A 23,123-nucleotide genomic window follows, 5' to 3' on the forward strand; every position below is an offset into this window, starting at 1 on the left:
AAAAAACGATACTGATATATCATTTTCCTTGAAGAACTCAAGTTACATTTACATCTACATCTACAGGTAATGTTACAACAACAAAACTTGAGTATGTTACTTGTATATTGAGTTAGTGGGCAACTCCAGGTGAAACGTCCGTTATTTACTACCTAATTAGCATTTTCTTTTTGATCATACATTATGCAAATCAGTTGTGTTTATATTATTTTTGTTGCATCTTTAATCCTATGACGTATAAATAAAAGTATGCAAGACTAAGGTCATGGGTTTTAGGTGAATTACATTACTTTAATAGTATAGCATTTAATGATTACAAGAAAAAAAAACACAAACTGTGAATCATAAAAATATGTCATGTTTATTTTGTATAATATAAATAGCTATTATCTCTAGGTTTGTTTTTTCAACTTTAAAAAAAAAAGAAAATCTCAGTTGTCATAGAATTCGTTGTTACTATACTTTGCTAGAAACAGAAATTTAAAACATTGAAACAAGATTTAAACTTCCTTTTATTAAGATAAGATTTATACCTTATAAAGTAAAGTTATAAAGTAAATACGGGGTCATTCAGAAAGTACATAGACACTCTATGTCGTATGTTTTTAAAGTAAAAATTCATTGTTTTATTGTAGTAATAATGCTCTTTTCAACTTGGATGTTTGGGCCAACACGGAATAAAATTAAATAAGACTAGTTAAACAATCTAAAAGTGAAAATTCAGTTTGGAAACACATAATATAATTATATTAAATATAGTAGTTGTTGAGGACATTAATGACATGAAGACATTTTTCTTCATTTTCAGGGATTTTGGCCCAGTCATGAAATTGGAAGTTTGTCAAATATTGAATATACATGATATGACTTAAAGAGTCTTTAAGATGACCTGCTGTCAGCTAGGTCAGCCCGAATCAAGGGTTTTTAATCCAAACACTTAGATATAATCTGACTTATAGTCAGGGATGTGTAATTGGTACATGTATGTGGTACTTAGATGAAGTCCCCAAACTCTAAGTAGGTGTTAATGACTGTCACAATTCGACACTTCATACACGTGATTTAAGTTGGAAGGTAGACTAATGCGGAAAACCCCCACGACATCCTGTCAGTGAGTGAAATGGGAAATTAGAATCTACCAACCATTATACTACAGGAAATGATGAAGTTTTTATGTCAAGTAAATAAACATTCATGTATATGTAAATAATGCAAACGTACAGCTTTAGTCAGTCTGTGTATGGATGGATTGATGACACTCCGATTTCAGATTCCATAACCTAATGGCTTTTATGGGAGGGATGATCTTGGTACTCGCCATAGGGACTGCCTGTCTGGTTGGGGTGGTGACAGGACACGGTCGGTTGATTGAGCCCCCAGGCAGGTCTAGTATGTGGCGCTATGGCTACAGGAATCCGCCGAATTACAATGATAACCAATTGTACTGCGGTGGAGTACAGGTAAATCATTTATATGATGTTGACTACTGCGGTGGAGTACGTACATACATAAAGTATATACTTTAAAAAGGTTATAATAATAATACTATTTTAGGTGGCCCGAGTAACTTATATGACCTATCGCAATTGAGTTTCGTATGTCGTCATCCGTCGTCGTGCGACGTGTGTTTACAATTTGACATTCAAACTTCTTGAAATATACATGACCAGTATTTTTTCAATGTGGCATGATGCCTTTTATGGGTATAAGGAACATTAACGGTTAACCTAATAACTATTGCTCCACAAGGGCCATACCGGCCGGGCAAAAATGAAAAAAAGCAGACAATGAAAATCCATTATAACATCTGTTGATACTGACTTTATGCATATGTTTCAAAATACAATGAAATCCACCACATTAGTTCTAAATTTTATGCCCCCAGGGTAGTGGTTTTGACTCATGATCTTGTTCTTTAATTCTACTGGCACTGAATAAACAATGACTGCATGATAAGGAAGACAATAAAACCCTTTAACAAAATTGTAAATTTTGTGTCCCCTAGTGTAGGGGTTTTGGCTCTAGGGCGGGGCAAAATCATATCATATCAAGTTATTTATGTAATGTTCAAACATTTTCTCTTCTCCTACTGGTATAATAACTGGCTGTCAATAACCATTTGGGTAAGGTTTATTTTCATATCTTAAATATGCTAAATAAGAGCGAAATTCTTGTCTTTAGTTATGCGTACATAAAGCCATCCACCAAAGCTGTAATTTTTTTTATCCCATGAGATAGCAGTTTTGATTCTAGTGCGAGGCCAGTGTTATTGTATATTATGTTTAAAGATTCCAACTTTTTTTTTGCTGATACTAAAAAGAAACTGCGTGTTTGTCACCACTTCGGCAGGATATTTTTATAGCTGAAATATATTTATTTGATATGCTGACAATAGAACAAATGTAAATCAAATGAGGAAATAAAAAAAATCTACTAATTTTGTTTTTATTTTAACCACGTTCAATTTAAGAAAAGAAACTGCGTGTTTGTCACCACTTCGGCAGGATATTTTTATAGCTGAAATATATTTATTTGATATGCTGACAATAGAACAAATGTAAATCAAATGAGGAAATAAAAAAAATCTGCTAATTTTTTTTTTAACCACGTTCAATTCAAGAAAAGAAACTGCGTGTTTGTCACCACTTCGGCAGGATATTTTTATAGCTGAAATATATTTATTTGATATGCTGACAATAGAACAAATGTAAATCAAATGAGGAAATTAAAAAAAAAAAAAAACAAAAAAAAAAAAACTAATTTTGTTTTTATTTTAACCACGTTCAATTTATTCACTATTCATTTCATCCTCGTGTCACTGTTTTAATTAGTATTCATGTCCTGAAATTATTTCATTTATAAATTAAATTACATAACTTTTATGCATAAAATTGTTGTGATTATGCCGAAATTGCTTGCAATTCCTCGCCGTTTAATCTTTAAACTATATTTTAACAGAATAAGACAAAAACATACAAAAAGGGAAAAAGGCGCAGATGTTTTTGGTTTAAAAAGAACAATTAAGATTGATTTTTGTAAAGAAGAGAATAAAATCCAATTGAAAAAAATGAATAATTATTCGTCTGATTAATTCAAATCTTATGCCAAAGCTAAGCAACACGTCGCATGATTAGTCTACATAGTGACGTCATATTTCATAGGTAAAACAAGTTTTGTTTTCGGAATAAGGCGATAAAAGTCACGTGATTCCGTTATTTTTCGTTCTTTTTGAATGATAAATAATCTCATATGTTAATCAACGTAAAAAAATAAAATATTTTATTATGTATCTAAACGATCGGTGTCTTGATGTTCCTAGTTTATATTTCCATCTACTAAATTTGATAAGAAATACAAAAAACTACATTGAAGTCGTAATCTTTTTTATAATCAAAGCAAATTTGAAACTTATCTGGTTTTGATCTATAAATATATTCATTAAAATGTTTTTATTTTTTATACTACTTTCGATTAAAACCTTCCAAAGTTTTTAATCGATTTTAAGAGTAGTAAACATCGCAGGCGTCAGTCATATAATGATTAGAGTTTACGTTGTCGAACAAAATGGCTGCCAACATGGCTTCGCCACGACTAAAACAATTGTTTTGCCATTAGAACCTTTGATTATACTTTCAATTTTACACTAATGTTTTACATATCCATGTTGCTATTAAACCTCGATTTACGGAGCAGGCTTTGCAACCTCTCGCCGTGCTAGGTTAAGGTCTCTGTGATGAAGAGGCCAAAACATGTTAGGAGGTCAACTGTAAGTAAAGCTAGTGAAATAAGTGAAAGATAGCGTAATTCTTTTGATGGGCTTTAATGTACTGGTACATATGTCATACACCCCACTCTACATGATATTGGGAAGTGAGCTCTTGACTCTCAGAATTGTGCGCATTAAAGGCCTTAAGTGCAAGCACACCAGTACTTTATAACATGAAAGTCCAAACAGTAGTGAATGTTCTGTGTGATACATCAAACTTCATCACTTGAAACATCCTCACGGTAAAGTAAAGGCACTTGATGACAAATATAATACAGACAAAATAATTTTCTGTTGCAGATTCAATATGAGGTTAATAAAGGACGCTGTGGGGTGTGTGGGGACCCATTCCAGGGGCCCCTGGACAATGAGCCTGGTGGAAAGTATGCTAATGGAATCATTGTTCATTCAACAACCATTGGTGCCATTATGCCAGTGATGGTAGAAATTACAGCAGCACACAAGGGTTACATGGAATTCAGACTTTGTCCAAATGATGATCCAAGAAAGCGGATCTCAGAGGAGTGTTTGAATAATTTTTTGTTAACCGTCATCGAGTCAAAAAGTACACAATACCCAGTAACGACAACTGGGAAATACAAGTTAAAGTTACAGCTTCCAGATGGTGTTAGGTGTCAGGCCTGTGTTCTACAATGGAAGTATAACACAGGGAACAGCTGGGGAGTGGATCCAACAACAAACAAGGGGTGTATAGGCTGTGGAAATCAGGAACAATTCTATGGATGTGCAGACATTGCGATTGGTCACACCGACATTGAACCTGGCTATTCTTTGATTACCAACCAGATGAGTAAAGGAGATCCCATCGTTAATCCCGGTGATCCCACCCCACCTCTGGAGCCAACTGAATTGGAACCATGGGGACCTGCCACTCCAGACAGTGGAGAAGAGGTAGATCCAGCTATTATTTCAGGTCAAGGTGGATCCACCTCAGATACCGAAACCAAGATGTGCAAACAATTTCTTGAATTCCAAAGCCAGTTTCCAAACGAAAATGCCAGACCTTGTGTCTGTCACTCCTGTGTTGGCAAGACTTGTGTGTGTGAATGCCTCCAAGACACACCTGCCTCATCTGCAAATTCTCTTCAAAGTATTTCTATGTCGACTGTACTTGTATTTTCATATGTTTTGCATTTTGAAAACATATAACATCAGTATTTGCTACAAAAAACTATTGATCATTGTAATTGATGATGTTTTTTACGAGTTCTAATACAGTCTAGTCTATCACTGCACGTTCCTTTCAAACTGTTTTGAACTGTGCAAAAGATTCATTCTAAATAAACCTGTCATAACCTATCCATGGCAATTTATGACTTTTCATTAATTCACCTAAAAAGATGGCTCAAGCGAGCTGTTTTGCTCAACTGTGAAGAATTTAAATAGATAAATCTGTGAAAAAATGTTGCCGTATTTTTATATTACTATACTACCATACTTAGATAATGTAGATTTTAAATTGTAAATACTGTGACCTCTGACCAATATTTAGACCCAAAGAAGGGTTTAAAGTTAAACATAGAAAAAATATTTAAACACATAGTGGAATTATTCTGGAAGTATCCTCATATCCTCACACAAAGGTCATAGGAACCTTTCTCAAATTTTATAATTATTTAAAGTTTATTTTCCATTTGTTGTTTGATTGTCGGTTGAGGTGTCTTTAAAATGCCAAGAAATTTGTTATAAAACTATGAATTAAAGATTGATTATTAAATATATGCATTTCCCTTTAGAGACTGTATGGCGGACCCATTTCTTCAATAGTTAATTGAAAATTTCATATGGATTAAAGTTATAAAAATATATTAATATCAATCGAATTAGCTTTTTAGTAGGGACCATCCCAAACAGTCCTTTTTGGATAACTCCTCATTTTTAAGTTGAAAATACTGGGGAAAAGCGGTTTGTGAAAGAGGAAAATAATTCTAAAAAATTCTGATGTAGATTTTCTATCTTATATATATATATATATAAAATTTGATACTAATATGATGATATTAAATTGATATCATTTAAGAAATGACCCTGTCATCAACTTCGTTTTACGGGGGCACCTGCCGAAATGCGGTGTGTTGTTATTTTGCTTCAATGCAGGATCTCAAAAAAAGTTTTTTACATCAGTTCAAGGTTGAATTACGAAACATACACAACTATTAGAGTGTTTGTACATCATAAAATACTTAGAAACATAATCATGGCGGTGGTTTTACTCTGTTTTAGATACCAGTAATGAAGCAGGTTTTAATTCAAATGCTTGGTTCACTAGCTAATGAAAAAGCTTTGTAAATGCTTGTACATAACTTGAGCAAAAATAAAACTCACTACATAACTTGACATCATTCTCCTAAGAAAATTGTGGATATTAAAGGTAATTTCTTATAGATGCGCGATATGTCAGCGCAAAGCGAATTAGTTTCGTCGCCTTAAATAAGTTGTCCCTTTTTTTCATTTTTACCCGACATTGTTTCGTTGTCGATTCTCTTATTCTTTTCTATAAGACAAAGAAGAAATGAACTCGTTTTTGCGAGCACCTAAACTATCTTTGTTCTGGTATATGTTTTAATTATTTTATTTACGCGATTCGCGGAAAAAAGTTAGTCTATATGAAAAAATTACAATAACAACCGTCAACATCTCAAAAATCCATAAAACGAAATACAAATTCAAAGCAGAGCAACACGGACCTCCAAAAAGATAGAGGTAGGATCAGGTGCCTAGGAGGAGTAAGCATCCTCTGCTGACCGGTCACATCAACCGTGCGCCCAATATTATGTCGGTAAAAATGTCATTATCATAATAAAATGTCGTAATTAGGGAAATATCTATCTGTTTTTTAACTTTCAAATTTTATTAATAATACAATAAAATAACAAAATATAAAGATATTTATTAAGGAAATTCATCAACTTCAAAATGATGAGCTGATCAACATTCAACATTCGATTAACATTCAACAGTCTAGACAGACTCCCGAAACGGAGTCACCAGCTTTGGACTCCGTTTTGGGAGTCTACGCATGCGCACTTGTACGAAATTTGGCTTTTTACGATGAAAACGTGCACGTTGGGTCCACAAGAAATCTTGCAAAGTGCTGTATGTGTTGGCAGACTTCTAACCTGTTTCAAAAGATCCAGGAAATAATTTACTATCAATCGTATTTGTACGACATAGGGGTTTATTTGTGTTTTTTTAAAAAAGTTATTTATCCTCGATTGGATGATTGGACGATGCTTAAAACGTGATATTTTTGTAATTCTATCGTTATTAAAAGGTAAATTGCATTCAATTTTATTTTTTTCGTATTGTGTTACAATTTAAAATCACCAAATATACAATTTGATAATGCGTAAACGAAAAGAGCTACGATTACTAACAAACATTGGCTGCTCTAGCGATGATTAAAAACGTCTTATTTGTATTGAAAGTATAGGATTGATTGTTTCAAAGCCTAGAAAATTAAACAAATTGTCACTCTAGATACAATAACTCTTAAATTTAGCAGATAAATATCATCAAAACAATTATAATCGCTCGCAGCGTTTCCGATGTTAGGAACTCGTGTTAAATACATATTTTATCAAGATAAATGAATAATTTAGCCTGAAAATGATTAAAATGAGACTATACATTTAACAAACAATGATAAACACACATATTCAAGCGTTTAATTTATTTCAAAACAGTAATAGCTGTGCGCAATCGAAGTTATGCTATGTAATGGGTGAAATTTTCATTTTGAAAATTAATTTTCCATAATAAAAGTAAACGGTTATGAACATATGACATAAATATGACACAAACACGTTCAGAAATGTTTTTGAAAATTAAAAATATATTTCTGGCGTGTTTTTTGGGGGGGAGGAGGGGGGCAATTTTAGAAATTAGGAAAGAACTTAGGGGCATAACTTACACGTTGTTTACATTAGAAACGACATTTTATCGCAATGCATGATGGAGCCAAAGACTCCGTTTTGGGAGTTGACTCCGTTTTCGGGTCCCGACTAGTCTGTTCAACCTCTTAACAACATTCAACCTTTGATCTTATAGCTAATAAAATGAAAAAGCTTCATCGTGAGATCTCAGAAAAAAAATTTGAAAAGCACTATTGAAAAACAACACACTATATTCTTTTAATATTTTGTTTGCTAATTAAATGCAGAATACGGTATTCAAACCAACAAAAGGCTGTTTTGATGCTCATCGTATGATTATTCTTTTGAAGTCACAAACGTTGAGCGCTGTTCGAGTGCAACCTCACCGGAAAACAACGGTATTAACGATTGTGGCCTGACCGTAATCTTGAAAGTCACAAACGTTAAACGCTGTTCAAATGAACGTCATTAAATAAAACGATGATAACGTTTATTGCTTTTCCGGTGATTTGAACTTACTCTGAGATAAATAGAGGATATCTATATTGTGTGATTTTATATTTGCTTTATCCAACGAGTTGAAATGGTGTATATATTCGCGAGGCTTGCCGAGCGAATAAAACCTTTTCAACGTGATGGATAAAGCAAATAAAAAATCACATAATTAAAGACGTTCTATTTATATCATACAATACAATTTATATCATAACGCTTTTGAGACAGTCTCTTATTTGACCCGAATTGAATTAAAAACGATGATGGAACGTTGTGTTATGCGGTTATTGTGACCTTGCGCAATACAATTTAGTACGTCTTTTCGGAGATAAATCTAACTGCTTTAATGTAAGGTTTCAATAAAATTAACCTTGTAATAAATTGTTAGCTCTTAATAATTTTTTCTTAGAGCTTACTCACCTGATTAAATAGAAGTACTGATCAGAAACTTGAATAATCAAGTTTGTTGACATATACAAAGTTACAAATGCTCGTTAGTTTGAATTGACTCGATCTTAAACGAGGAAAAGTTGTTGATGTTTCATATAAACATTAGCTAGCCTAATGATTCGAAATCAAAAATATTAAATAAGGATGCTTATTTGTGGTAGAATAAGGTCTTAAGAAACATTATTTCGGTAATTTCTTGTATATAACATAACTAAAGCGTTCTGTTTTCATCGCTTCTTCAGAATGAAGTCCTCGATAGTTTACATGATTTGCATTTTTGTAAACTACATAGTGGCGTCGGAAGCATATTGAAAGTGTGTGTGTGCGGGGGGGGGGGGGGGGGTAAACTTATCATTAATATCGACAAAAAAGATCTTCGGTTACGTTTTTGTATAACTTTGTAAAATCCCAGTCCTACAGTCTATGCTACACAGTTATTTGTTTTCCTTCATAACTGTTATTTAAATCCTTGACAAAATCTTATGAAAGTTTTATATCATTTTTTGGTAGTATATATATATAGTTTGTTAAAAGTACTAGCAGATCTTCGAAAGTAAGTCACTGAACCATTGAAGCGAGCAAATATTCGAAAATATGTCACTGAAGCACTGAAGCGAGGACTTGTGTCAAAAATAGTTCGGACCGGAAGTATTTGACAAAGCACCACCCGTTTTACAAAGCAAAGGTTTTTCACATGGGTAATATACACCACACGTATGAGATAAAACATGTTGTATTTTTCAAAACGAAAGTAAAATTCTATTCATCGGAAAATCTGCTTTGGATTTGGTAGACTTTAAAAAAAATTACGAATGTAAGAGGTAAGAGACTTTAGAAAGTCTTAATTATAAGAACTCATTTAAACTGTGGAGGTAAAAACGGGAAGATTTTTTTAATCACGACCTTTAGAGTTCCGATAAAACCAATTTTTGAAATATTTGGCATCGAAAATATTGATCATGAAAATAAACACCTTTTAACCTTTTCCCATAGATTAAGATACATGTTGATATGTGTAGGAAATGACAGCATTATACTATAAGTGTAATATACCTACGTATAACCTTAGTTTTACTAATTTTACTTAGTTTATTTACTTAGTTTTACTTGTATCTCCTTATTTTTATTTCCATTTCTTTACATATACCCAAAAAGGTGAAGGGGGTGGGGGTGGCAAACTCCATAATAATTCAATTTTAAATATGTAAATTTCAAAAAAATGTTTTCTTGTGAGGGCCGCCCTCCCCCCACATCACCCTTTTGTACTACAAGCATGAAAATAAAAGCATAACAGAACTAGAGACGAGCTCGTTGCAAGCAACGATTAGGTCTTCCGTCGTAGCTGCGTCATACTTGTGACGTAATATAAAAATTGATACCTGACCATGGTGCAATATTAGATGTATAAACACTGTGTAAAAGAAACAAAGTACATGTATATAAGCAAATACAGATCTTTAAAAGTTGTCTGAAGTTTGATTCGCCGCATGTTGTTTTTTTGCATGTGCATTTTATTTTGAGAAACTTATCGAATCATCATAATTGACTCAATATACACAGAATATGGACGACGATTATAATCACACAGTGGGTATGCCCGGTATGAACGTAAAAAGACCAAACATTTTACTCGCATTTTTTTATCGAAAGCAAGGGCCAATGAATCTTTTAGAATGTATGCGGAGATCCTGGAAATTTTACAGGGGGTTCTGAAGAATAATTTTGTTTTTTGAGGGGGGGAGGGGGCATGCGCAGATAAGAAAAATTTTCCTGGGGTGGGGGTTGAGTGTCTGACGGTTATTTGAGTTTGCCTGGGGATGTCCGAGGCATATTTTTGTAATTTTATATTGTACATGTAATGGAAAGAAATTTTGCGGGGGTTGGGGTGGGGTCTGGAACCCTCACCCTACTCTTCTTGATTCGCGCATGGGGAAGGCCGATGCCGGTAATTTGACGGTAATTTTAACCATTTTTATTTAATTAATCATTTTCAAAATTATCGGAATTCCAATATTACCTTTAAACGCAGTTAAAACTTAAAATACGAACCATTTAGTCTTGGTGAGTATTCGGCCAACATGCGTCCGCGTACGAAAGAAATGGCAATATTCAAGAAATTTGGATGGACGATCTGGGTCCTAGGTCGTCCATCCGATTCTTTTTCAGACTAAGAGCTACAGAACTGCACTTAGAGAATATCAAACTGATTATGTTTATTTATTTTGTCTCAAAGAATCAGTTTTTTAAATAAAGTTTTATCTTAAAAAAAAAGAAATCGGGCACAATTTTCAATGTTAGCATTTTACAATTTAAAGGTCTAATCAAATTTTGAATGAAGTTTCAAGATACTACTCTTCGTTGTTTTATACGAAATATTGCGTGGAAAAAAGATTTACATCGCATATATATTATAGAACTAATTTCTTCTCTTTTTTATTTACATCAAAATAAATCCAAGAAAAAATCTAAATATTTTTTTTTCCTTTATATGTGTTAATGAAAACGTTGATCAGCAAGGGCCGGTTCTATGTCGTGCAAGCACCTACTTAATAGATTGTTACACGGATCTACCACGATGACAAATATCGAAAAGGCAATATTGTGGGTGAGGGATGAAAGTGTAGTTTGTTTTTTAGGTTTATTTTTGATAATTTATTTATCTGGATCAATTTGGTCTGTTGGTTTGTTTTGTTTATTGAAAAGGGGAATAAAGAAAATGAGTAATTTCCGATATGAAGTCAAGCATATATTTTCATATTATCATTGACTTAAAACATGTTGGAAAAAAGAAATATTGCATCAAGCAGTTAGTTATTATGCGCAGATTATGCATTCCTCTATGGTTTTCACAATTGCATGTATCAGTTACTACACGTATTTGCTTACGGAGAAATAAATCTCCAAAGAGATGATATAGTTATCAGTTAAGTTCCAGATTGTCTTCTGCACATGCAAGCACGTGTGTAATCCTGATTTAACAATAGGTATAATGTCCGGGGAGGGGGGGGGGGGGGGGGTCATCGCAACAAAACTGTGTATAAGCGTACTAGAGTGTACATTGTTAATTAATAATTGATGTTGAATTGTTATTAACAAACAAAATCATAAATTTATAATAACAAACACTAAAATGCCAGGGAGTTCTGCTGGACGCGATTTCATTTGTCTTCAATTAATAGGGTGTAGGGATGCCCGCCTACTTAATACATATGCTCACGCGTCAACAGATTAAAAATGACTGTATTTTGGATTTATAAATCGCTCTAAAACATTCGATCTGATATATCGTTGTTAACAATTCAAAACTTTGAACGATTAAATTTGTTTTTATACCTAGTACCCCGACCCTCACGGAAAAATCCATTCAGATCAATGGAAATTTCATTTACAAGACTCCGCGCCAGAATCAGGATGTCTCATTCATTAATTTTTTCGTAGTTATAGTGGACGAGTCCAAAATAGGAATTTTGAGACACATCATACAATGTGAACATATGCCATGAATGCAGTTTACTTTGCGTCTATTTTCTTATTTTGAGAGTCCTTTTTATCATGTTTATCATGGCTTGAAAATAACGGAAGGCCCTTGAATGTTGTTATCTTTATGCAGGCACGTAGCATCCTTTTTGAAAGTGTGGGGGGGGGGGGGCAGACTCATCCAAAAAATCTTGACAAGCAAAAAAAAAAAAAAAACTCCCAATTTCAATCCTAATTTCCTTATTGTTATATAAATTTTTTACATCCTTGATAATTCAATTTTTTATAAGCAAATTTTAAAAAAATTAGTTGCTGTGAGAAAAAGTGGGGGGGGGGGGGCCCACAAGCTTGAATTAATAATTGCCTGAGGATGCATCTTTAATGTGTCAACATTTATATTCATAATTGATGAAAACGTTATATGGGATGTAATAAGCACAATGAGCAAGAGTGTTCAATTAAAAGGGCATTTCACATTGCACGTGTGTAATCCTGATTTAAAAATAGATTGCCATATTTGAAAGGTCAAAAAAAAAGAGGGAGGTGTCATCGCAAGATGATACACATTGTCTAAGTAGTACAATGTAAGTAATAGTTGGTGTTGGATTATCATCATTAACAAAGAATCATCAGTTTGGATTAATTAAAACAAATATAAATTCATATAATTGGAATATTTACTGGAGGGGCTACGTACGTACAAGTAATTCGCCGAAGTGGGGTACGTGTGACCCGATTTTCGATCAATTGGGCGATTTCATTCATCTGGAAAAGGGTTTCACTCGCGTGTACAAATGTAAATGTACATCTAACAATTGCTAGTCAATTAAGTGTGTATGTTAATTCGATAGATTTCTTCTAAAACATTCAATCCAAAGTATAATATATGTAGTTATTAGTTGACACCCTCCCAGTGGATCTATGCCGATGGATCTATCTGAGATCTCAGCTGTTGCGTGAATGGTAAAGAAAGACTTCGCGCCATAATACGTCTCATTCATAATTTTGGCTCGCCGATTAGCGGGCGAGTCCAAGTTAGGCCAGAGCACATGATGTGTAGATGGTCTTACCCACTCTATTTTCTTAACTGGTCATATAATAAATAGAGATATCATGGATCTTTCACTTTTGTCGGAGCATGTAATAAATGGAACCAAAAAATAAAGTAATTCTAATTGAATTAAATTGAAGTTAAAATGTAAATACCCCCTCCCACCTACGGATTAGGATTTTCAAAATTCCCCATTTTTTAAATTCCTTGTCAAGATTTTTTTTTTAAAGAAGCTGCCCACCTAAACCCCCCCCCCCCCCCCACACACACACACTTTCAAATAACGATGCTACATGTACGTGTTTGAATATCCTTTCCTATATGGTTAGAAATAACAAATTATCTTTGATTTTGCATCTAATATAAAACAAATTCAATTTTCAATTTGGCTGTTTGAGATTATTCGATACATGTACATTCCTAAAATGATTTAAAATAATGAAATGATTTAATTTCCAGTGATATACAGGTACATGCACTCGATCGAAGAAAAAGATTGAAATTGCTTCTAAACTCTGCACGTTCAGTTTAATAATTTATGATCCGCAGCGAAAATTAAATTTCATTTCTTATAAGATAGTCTAATTGATACATGCATGCCTTCATTGAATAAATTTGGGTAGTCAGGCAAGATTTTTGGAAAGCTATTGCTATGAAAAATTTCGGATGGTACTCAATTTTTCCAGAAGGAGAGCTACATATATGCAGCTAAGGTAACTAATAATGCTTCCGATGAAATACTTTGTTTAGTAATGCAAGGTTTTAAGAGAGCAATACTTATTTGTTTAAAAAATAACACCCTAATACTTCGCATTTCATTCGCTGTTTGTAGAACAAGCAGAACCAGTATCAGTTCGATCCCTATCGTATGTACATTGTTCGAATTTAATAGCCCTTGCATTGGATTGCTTTGCATGTACAAAATATCTTTTAAAAATTCAACACTGAAAGTGTTTATCTATATGGCTATTAATCTATATGTACATGTACACATAGCGTACACATGTGATTCAAAATACCCCAAACGGAAAAATTAACTTATTAAGGTCTTCCGTTTCCAACGGAAGACCTTTCTATTATTGTGCGGGTTAAGATTATTCTTATTTTTTCTTCCTAGACGCGAACTTTGAGGCTTCATATCGTGCTCATTTCTGAACGGTTTTTGCTCAAATTTTCAGGGCTAATGTACTTTACAAAACACTATCTTCATCAGTTCATAAAAGTTAGAATTCCCTTTCCGTTAACGAGTTATTCCCCTTTTAAAATTTTTTGGGGCCTTTGATTTCCAGACAAAGGCTCCGAGACTATGATAGCAGGGAATAAGAATCCAACGAATTTGAATAACAAAGACATTGAAGTTGTATACATCGGTTTTCGTTTTTTGATTACGTTCCTTATTTAGGAAAAGGTAGGGGGTTAAAAAACAGGATTCGGAAGAGTGCGAAAATTTAGTCATATTTTCCTTTGTATCTTTTAAACAAAAAATAATTTGTTAAAACATGTAGAATAAAAGTTGTGCAGAATATCAAGGGCTCTCATTTGACACCAATAAAAAAGGGCTGGCCCCTTAAATTAAGGACCAATGGCCCCTAAAAGTTTTTGCTTAATAACTCAAAAACGGTTAGGATTTTGATATGGCTGTCGCTGGAAAAGTTGTTTGTTGGGATCTCATAAAGGTCGTTACAATGTTATTTTGTAAGTGATTTGTGTAGTATGAGTGTAACAAGCTTTACATGTTAACATGTACCTGTTTTCACTTGACAAGTTAGCGAAAGTCTTTGCGCGTACAACTGGCATAAAGTTACTGCAGAAAGTATGCTGGTTTATACAAACGGCATTAATTCATAAGAATTTTTTTTTTTAGAATACGTGCTTTTTTTTTTTTAGGAGTTTAAGTCATTGTTGTTAAGTTTTTATAATGCACAATGCTTAAAAATGGGATTTGGAACATAATCATTGTTAACTTTTTCTTTTCTAGTAAACCACAAAATATGGAATTAAAAACATCTATATATGCATTACATTTTAGTTATAAACTCCATGCATTTAAAATCTACCTTGAATCAGAGCTGTGTGTGTGTGTACCATTACGTAAGCTCTCCCTCGCTAGCGGCCGAGAAAATCGGTCACCATGGTCGCGGCTGGACTACCTAGCGGTCAGCGGTTATCTAATACACGAGAGTTGCGTTTCTCATATATGTGTTTATATATCCGCAAACTCAAGAATTGTTTTCGTTTTGATTACACATATTTATGGATTAAACGATTGGGTGTCAATTAAGAAATCGTTCAGTTAATTAATAAAAGCAATGGCATTCTCAATCTAAAGCAATAATAGACATAGATCAATTGTGGGTTTTAAATTTAAAATAAATAACTTCTATTTGATAGAGTAAGGTCATTATACTGCAATCTTTTCAAAGCTTCCTGGGTTATGAGCTGTGCGGGTCTGTGCGTTGTACCTTTACGTAATCTATCGTTCGCCCACGGCCGAGGATCTCAGCCACGGCTGCACTACATAGCGGTTATTTAATACACAAGATTCGCACACCGAGACGCACACTTCCATGCATATGAACGTGTTTGAGTAAATATAGCCGTAAATACAAGAACTGTTTTAATTTTATGTTATAAAAGTTTGTCCATTTTGTATTTAATTAAATTTGAGTGTAAATGAATATTAATGAACGATATTACTCCAAATCGGAAACATCGTCAGACATAAATTAATGGTTGGTTTGTTTATGTAAAATATTTTATAAACTGTTCAAATAATGTTTTAAATCAACAACAACAACAACCCCCCCCCCCCCCAAAATATTAAACATTTAAATGATGATCATCCATCGCACATGGCTGAGGAGATCCGACGCGAGTGGACAAGTGATCCGCGGTCGGTTCGTGATCTTCTACATGTACCTTATCACGCGTTCATGTTTCATATTTTGCACGGATTATTATGTTTTCAACTATTATATTGGTTTAAGATGAAAAGATAAATTTATTTTACTTGTACAGTTGATTAAGCATTGATGTATACGAGAGCGTACAAGGTGGTTTAAAAATCAAATCAAATTATAATCAAAGTTTCATATTACATGTTTGCGGTATGTGCTAGCACGATAAAAGAATGTCCAGAGTTGAGGCATTCGATGAATATTTAAAAGAATATTCACATGAGTTTTAAACAACTTTGGATTAGATTCTATCGGTCACATATTAATCACTTCTGTAGTTTTTCTACATGTATACGTTTCATTGTGGAAGCGAACTCATTGCTGCCCCCCCCCCCCTCCTCCCGGCCCGCTGACAGGAGCTCGCGCTGGTATTTTTTTTTTTTTTTGATTGGCGAAACGATATCAAGATCTGTAGAAAATCATTTTTAGTGGCTTCTTCTTATGTGTAACATTTTGTTTCACTTTCCCACCCGTTTGTTCATTCGGTCAGTCTGTGTTTAAAATTGAATCGCCACGTGCGACCGAGAATCTTGTGTCGCTACAGCTCAGAACATATATAGCCCCGGGTCATCAATTCTTATGTAATTGAGTAACAGTTGGAATGGTGCTTTTACTACATAAAATAATAAATAAAAAAAATCATCCACAAAAAATGTTACCGTAACTCAATAGTCAATACCAAAAATAAAATCCGTATGATTACAAACTGAAATCGGTTTTTCAGTATTCGGCGGGATTTGATTTTTCTTCTAACATTAGTATTTTTATTGGTTTTAGAGGTAACGATGTAAAAATACAAACAGTAAATAAATCTGATATTATTAACATTCATAATGTTGAAAAATATTTAAAATCAAATTAGTCACATTCGTTAGGAAACAATGTTATACAAACATCCGATAATTTTTTTTCTATGTCGTATCATTCGCGTAAATAAATATGTCCTTTACATACTCATGTACTTCAGAAAAAATTCAAATGATTAAACAAAAAAGAAAGTTGTAATTACTATTTCGGATTTTTTTTCAAAGTAATTTAACATTGTATTGAAAAGAACAAGAAATAAAAATGATTTAAATTTTTGACTCAATCTTCGTATATATTACCGGCGCTCCTTACATGTATAACGGCGTACAGTGTATAGGTTATCATGATCTATTTGAATTAAGTACCATACGTAAAGATTCCCATAATAATTAATTGCATGACTGTGTACATTGTAGGCAAATCCCTGTGCGTTAATTACTTTTAAGACCTCTTGTTTTCCGTCAACAGTGGTTTAAATAATTAAAATGATTACTTGTAAAAATATCTATAATCGGGATTCCAAAGAACTTACTTCCAGCAATTCATAGAAATGATCAGTATGCATGTATGTTAATTCTATGTTTACATTTAATTTTGTTCAAATAATTAATAAATTTACTATCATTTAAATTGTGTGCTTCATCAAATGCTGATTCCGAATACCTGGAAGTCATAAATTTTCCATTGGCTATTGACAAAATAAGAGACGCTTGACCATCCAATGAAAACAAATACACAGAGTTTGATTGACAGGTTCAGCCAGGTGCAGGTCTCACCCGATGTCCGAGGTTATGTGTGCCGCTTGCGCAAAGCCGAATGGTCTCAGTAAGAGTTATCGATGTCAATAAATAAAAAAAAAAAAATACATGCTTATCAAACCATGCTCGTGTAAGTTAAAGTTGATTACGGCTTGTTCCAACAGCAATCATGTTTTGCTAACCGTATTTAATATTTTTTAATATAGCGAATTTTAATATTGTACAGTCATTTTACCGGTAACGAATCAGCATGCGGTTTCGTCGTGCATGCAACTATTATTATCGGAATTACAAATGTTTTTATTTTTTGTTTAAATCGCGTTTCTTTGTCCTTCTAAATTGTAGTATAAAACTTCCGAAAATATAAAGGATGAATTACGGAGACAGTAATTTCAACACCCCCTCCATTTTCCTAGTTTCGAATTCGTTTCCCAGTATCGAATTAAGCGCCCTTTATCACTTCTGGCCGAATATTTTGAGGCGAATTAATTTCCAAAATATACTAGAGGTACATGTTAATGGACTTATAAATGAAGAAGGAAAACAATTGTGGGAATATGTCATTTAAACAAATAACATGATCGTTATTTTCATCACAATACCGTTTTCCCGTCAAATTGAAACCGGACTTGAACAGTTTTCATTTGCGTTACTTTATAATATTGAATTTTCATAAAAACACTTTATAATAGTAATTGATGATAAGTAGTTGCCATTTTCCTTTGTTTTTCCCGTATATCTATCAATATATGCAGCCAAATAATACTTCTGTCGCAAAGAACCGAAACTATATATGAACACTACACGTGGTTCTATTTGAAGTCGTAATTTCATTCAAAGCTCCATTATAATTTGATATGATGCATTATCTTTTTAAATGAATTATATTTACTAATTATCCACTAAATAGGGATCAATAACAAACTTATTTTCATAGTAAGGCTTAATTGTTTTCACACTTTCGTTTTTTCTGCTTTGAACTTCCGGCAGCTCATATGTGGGTCACATTTTTAATTTGTAAACAATTCGGTAAATAATCGTACAAATGGCAAACAACTTCACGCACTGATAGAATATTTATTTCTGTTTTATAATTACCTAGCTAGGATTTTTTAAAACCTCAACTTCGTCTTCAACCAATAATTTTTCTAAAAAATATTCGATATTGGCAAATATTCGTTACCGGTAAAACGACTGTACATGTACCAGTACTGAAACATCGTATAAAAACGTTATATATACATGTACTCTGTAACTAGTCGTCTTTTAATACATATACCTTTCTTTTGTTTGTTAAAAATAAATTAAATTTTGTAAAATGATAAGTATATCATTTCTTCTAGATTTTTTTTTCATGAAAATACCTACAAAAGAGTTTTGCCAATCACAAACAGTTTAAAGTACATGTAATGTAAAACACGGGCGCCATTTTGAAACAAATTGTCAGAGAGTTCCGAATAAAATCTGATGAACGTTTCACATGGTTCTCGCACGCTTTGCTCGAAACGATTTACACGCTTTGACCGAAACTCTGCACGCTTTGTCCGAAACGCTAAACGGTTTACACGAAACGCTTCACGATTCACACGAAACGCTAAACGGTTAACACGAAACGTTTCTCGCACGTAAGTCGCACGCTTTTTTGGTGTAGTAGTACGTTTCAGGGTCTGTAAATTTTGTCAGCACGCAACAATTCTAAATTGCACATTGTCTTCATAAATTTAGAAATATTTAAATAAAGAAGTTATCTTAGAGTAAAGGTTACGTGTTTTGTAAACGGGCTCGGTTTTAAAAAAACCACAATTCCTGACATGACACATGAGTACATACTGTTTATAACAATGCTTGCTATCCTCTGAAAATGTAACTCGCCATTAAATATCTCATTTTTTAAATAATGTTTGTTACGATTACATAAACTGTGTGCGACAAATAGTTTTCCTAAAACATTTTCTTTTTCAAAACACGTTTTATATGCAGGCTTTCAATCACAACACGTTTTTATAACAAAAGCAGAACTGAAAACTAAGTAATTATAATCGTTTGACACCATATCACATATATTTTCAACTCACAGCAACAACGGAAGACCTACTCGTGGCTTTGTCACGAGCTCTGCTCTAGTTGAGTCTACATTTTATAGAATTTGCAAAAAATACATTGCGGGTCTGAATGTTTGTTAATGTGTCAATCTATCAATATACAGTTTGTTAATTATTTTCGATTGCTAAGGCTACATCGTTTTTGATGAACATTGAACAACATTTTTTCCATGCCATTATTTCCACGGAAGATAGCGAGTACAATTATAAAGCACAATTTATTTAATTATCTCTTTAATATTGTGTACTAGTATGTAATAAATTATTTATAAATTGCTGCCGAAGGTTGTTTGGTATTTTCGTTTGTAGATGCATTGCAGGTAAAAAACGTGAAACGCGGGGCAAGTCATAATTAATACATGTATCCCTAATAACCGTTACTTAAAAATAGCGGCTTTGGATTCAAATATTATCGTATACGAATATTAAGTTCACTTTTTAAAATCATCTCCACGATGATAATATTATATCCATCGGAAATCAGTATTTTGTTTTGCTTTAAAAGAAATGTTCTATCGGGAGCAATCCCGCGTTCGTTTAAATTGCCAGCGTACATTTGTCATGTCAGTAATACACATTGTGCTTTATATGACGGCCGTGTATACGTACTGTAGAAAAGTTGAGTTTAATTACCATGCATTCGAACCATTTAATTAACACATCTCCCAGTACTGAAACAATTCAAAATGTCTCTGTTACAGTAACACAGTGGGGCGTTAAACATGTGTACGTCCAGCTCTACAAGCATATGCACTGTCGTCAAGGCGACGGCCTTAATACAGCTAGCGACTCTTCTATCGATCGGTTACCTGAGTCTCGTAATGCATCTAAATATAGAAAGGGGCACAGTTATGAAACAAACAACAAAAATAAGGTCAAAGACGTTCATCTTTATGAAATGAATATGTACATATGAATAAAAACATTTGGGAATTTTATGTAGAATTATTTTTGCGCACTGCATGTATCAGTTAGTGCATTACAAAAAGCCCTTTCATAACCTCCTAAACGTGCGCACCCCCACAAAAATGGACCGAACTGACAACAATTGTTTCTGCAAATACTGGCTATAAATTACGAAAACATTAAATTGAATACCACGGAAGGATTCAAAATTAATTTCTTTACAACTTTGCTTCAATAATGCATTAGAAATTTTTATTCCTTTACAAGTTATTGACAAGAAACTTTTGACGCATCTAACTCCTTAATTATAGGGGCCAGCCCCTTTTTCTGTACACCGAATGAAAGGTCTTGGTAAGACCAAGATCTTTTAAAATACATGTTATAACAAATTTTTATCAGGTAGGAAACTAACACGGAAAATACGCGAATTTTTTTGAATTTTTTTCTTGCCTTTGTTTCAACATCTATACCACCCCTTTTATTTGCATTTAAATAATAAATAAAATATATCTCGCACAAATTCAATGTATTAGCTTCCAAACCAGCCCATCTTTGAGGCTCTGCCAGCCATCGTTATAGCTAAACCCCCCTGGACAAAAGAAGTCGTTAAATTTTACTAAAAGGGGAATAACTCAAAACCGAATGGGGATTTTCCTCAACTAAAATATGCAATGACAACATCACGCGGCATGTTATCAGTCCTGAAAATTTCAAAACAATCGGTGAACAAACGAGCGAGATATTAAGGATCAAAGTTGGCGTCTAGAAGAAAAAAAAAAATAATAAGAAATTTGAAATTTTTTCAGAATAACAGTAAGGTCTTCCGTTGGAAACGGAAGACCTTAACTAGAGACGAGCTCGTTGCAAGCAACGATTAGGTCTTCCGTCGTAGCTGCGTCATACTTGTGACGTAATACAAAAATTGATACCTGACCATGGTGCAATATTAGATGTATAAACACTGTGTAAAAGAAACAAAGTACATGTATATAAGCAAATACAGATCTTTAAAAGTTGTCTGAAGTTTGATTCGTTTTTTTGCATGTGCATTTTATTTTGAGAAACTTATCTAATATCATCATAATTGACTCAATATACACAGAATATGGACAACGATTATAATCACACAGTGGGTATGCCCGGTATGAACGTTAAAAGACCAAACATTTTACTCGCATTTTTTATCGAAAGCAAAGGCCAATGAATCTTTTAGAATGTATGCGGAGATCCTGGAAATTTTACAGGGGGTTCTGAAGAATAATTTTGTTTTTTGAGGGGGGGGGGGAGGGAGGGGGCATGCGCGGATAAGAAAAATTTTCCTGGGGTGGGGGTTGAGTGTCTGACGGTTATTTGAGTTTGCCTGGGGATGTCCGAGGCATATTTTTGTAATTTTATATTGTACATGTAATGGAAAGAAATATTTTGCGGGGGTTGGGGTGGGGTCTGGAACCCTCACCCTACTCTTCTAGATTCGTGCATGGGGAAGACCGATGCCGGTAATTTAACGGTAATTTTAACCATTTTTATTTAATCAATCATTTTCAAAATTATCGGAATTCCAATATTACCTTTAAACGCAGTTAAAACTTAAAATACGAACCATTTAGTCTCGGTGAGTATTCGGCCAACATGTGTCCGCGTACGAAAGAAATGGCAACATTCAAGAAATTTGGATGGACGATCTGGGTCCTAGGTCGTCCATCCGATTCTTTTTCAGACTAAGAGCTACAGAACTGCACTTAAAGAATGTCAAACTGATTATGTCAATTTATTTTGTCTCAAAGAATCAGGTTTTTTTTAATCAATAAAGTTTTACCTTAAAAAAAAAAAGAAATCGGGCACAAATTTCAATGTTAGCATTTTACAATTTAAAGGTCTAATAAAATTTTGAATAAAGTTTCAAGATACTACTCTTCGTTGTTTTATACGAAATATTGCATGGAAAAAAGATTTACATCGCATATATATTATAGAACTAATTTCTTCTCTTTTTTATTTACATCAAAATAAATCCAAGAAAAAATCTAAAAATTTTTTTTCCTTTATATGTGTTAATGAAAACGTGGTCAGCAAGGGCCGGTTCTATGTCGTGCAAGCACCTACTTAATAGATTGTTACACGGATCTACCACGATGACAAATATGGAAAAGGCAATATTGTGGGTGAAGGATGAATGTGTAGTTTGTTTTTTAGGTTTATTTTTGATAATTATATTCATCTGGATCAATTTGGTCTGTTGGTTTGTTTTGTTTATTGAAAAGGGAAATAAAGAAAATGAGTAATATCCGATATGAAGTCAAGCATATATTTTCATATTATTATTGACTTAAAACATGTTGGAAAAAAGAAATATTGTATCAAGCAGTTAGTTATTTATGCGCAGATCATGCATTCCTCTATGGTTTTCACAATTGCATGTATCAGTTACTATACGTATTTGCTTACGGAGAAATTAATT

The 23,123-nt window shown here is 33.4% G+C and overlaps 1 protein-coding gene across 1 annotated transcript; it reads left to right on the plus strand.

Moving 5' to 3' along the window:
• The first annotated feature begins 1,188 nt into the window (after window positions 1-1,188).
• Window positions 1,189-5,088, plus strand: LOC105347519 (uncharacterized). The gene is made up of 2 exons (XM_034451015.2): window positions 1,189-1,460; window positions 4,067-5,088. Exons 1-2 carry the CDS (start codon window positions 1,284-1,286, stop codon window positions 4,934-4,936), a joined length of 1,047 nt encoding a protein of 348 aa, XP_034306906.2. The 5' UTR covers window positions 1,189-1,283; the 3' UTR covers window positions 4,937-5,088.
• The last annotated feature ends 18,035 nt before the right edge of the window (window positions 5,089-23,123 follow it).

The sequence above is a fragment of the Magallana gigas genome, chromosome 4 (genome assembly GCF_963853765.1).
Source record: "Magallana gigas chromosome 4, xbMagGiga1.1, whole genome shotgun sequence".
NCBI classification, from domain to species: Eukaryota; Metazoa; Mollusca; class Bivalvia; order Ostreida; family Ostreidae; genus Magallana; species Magallana gigas.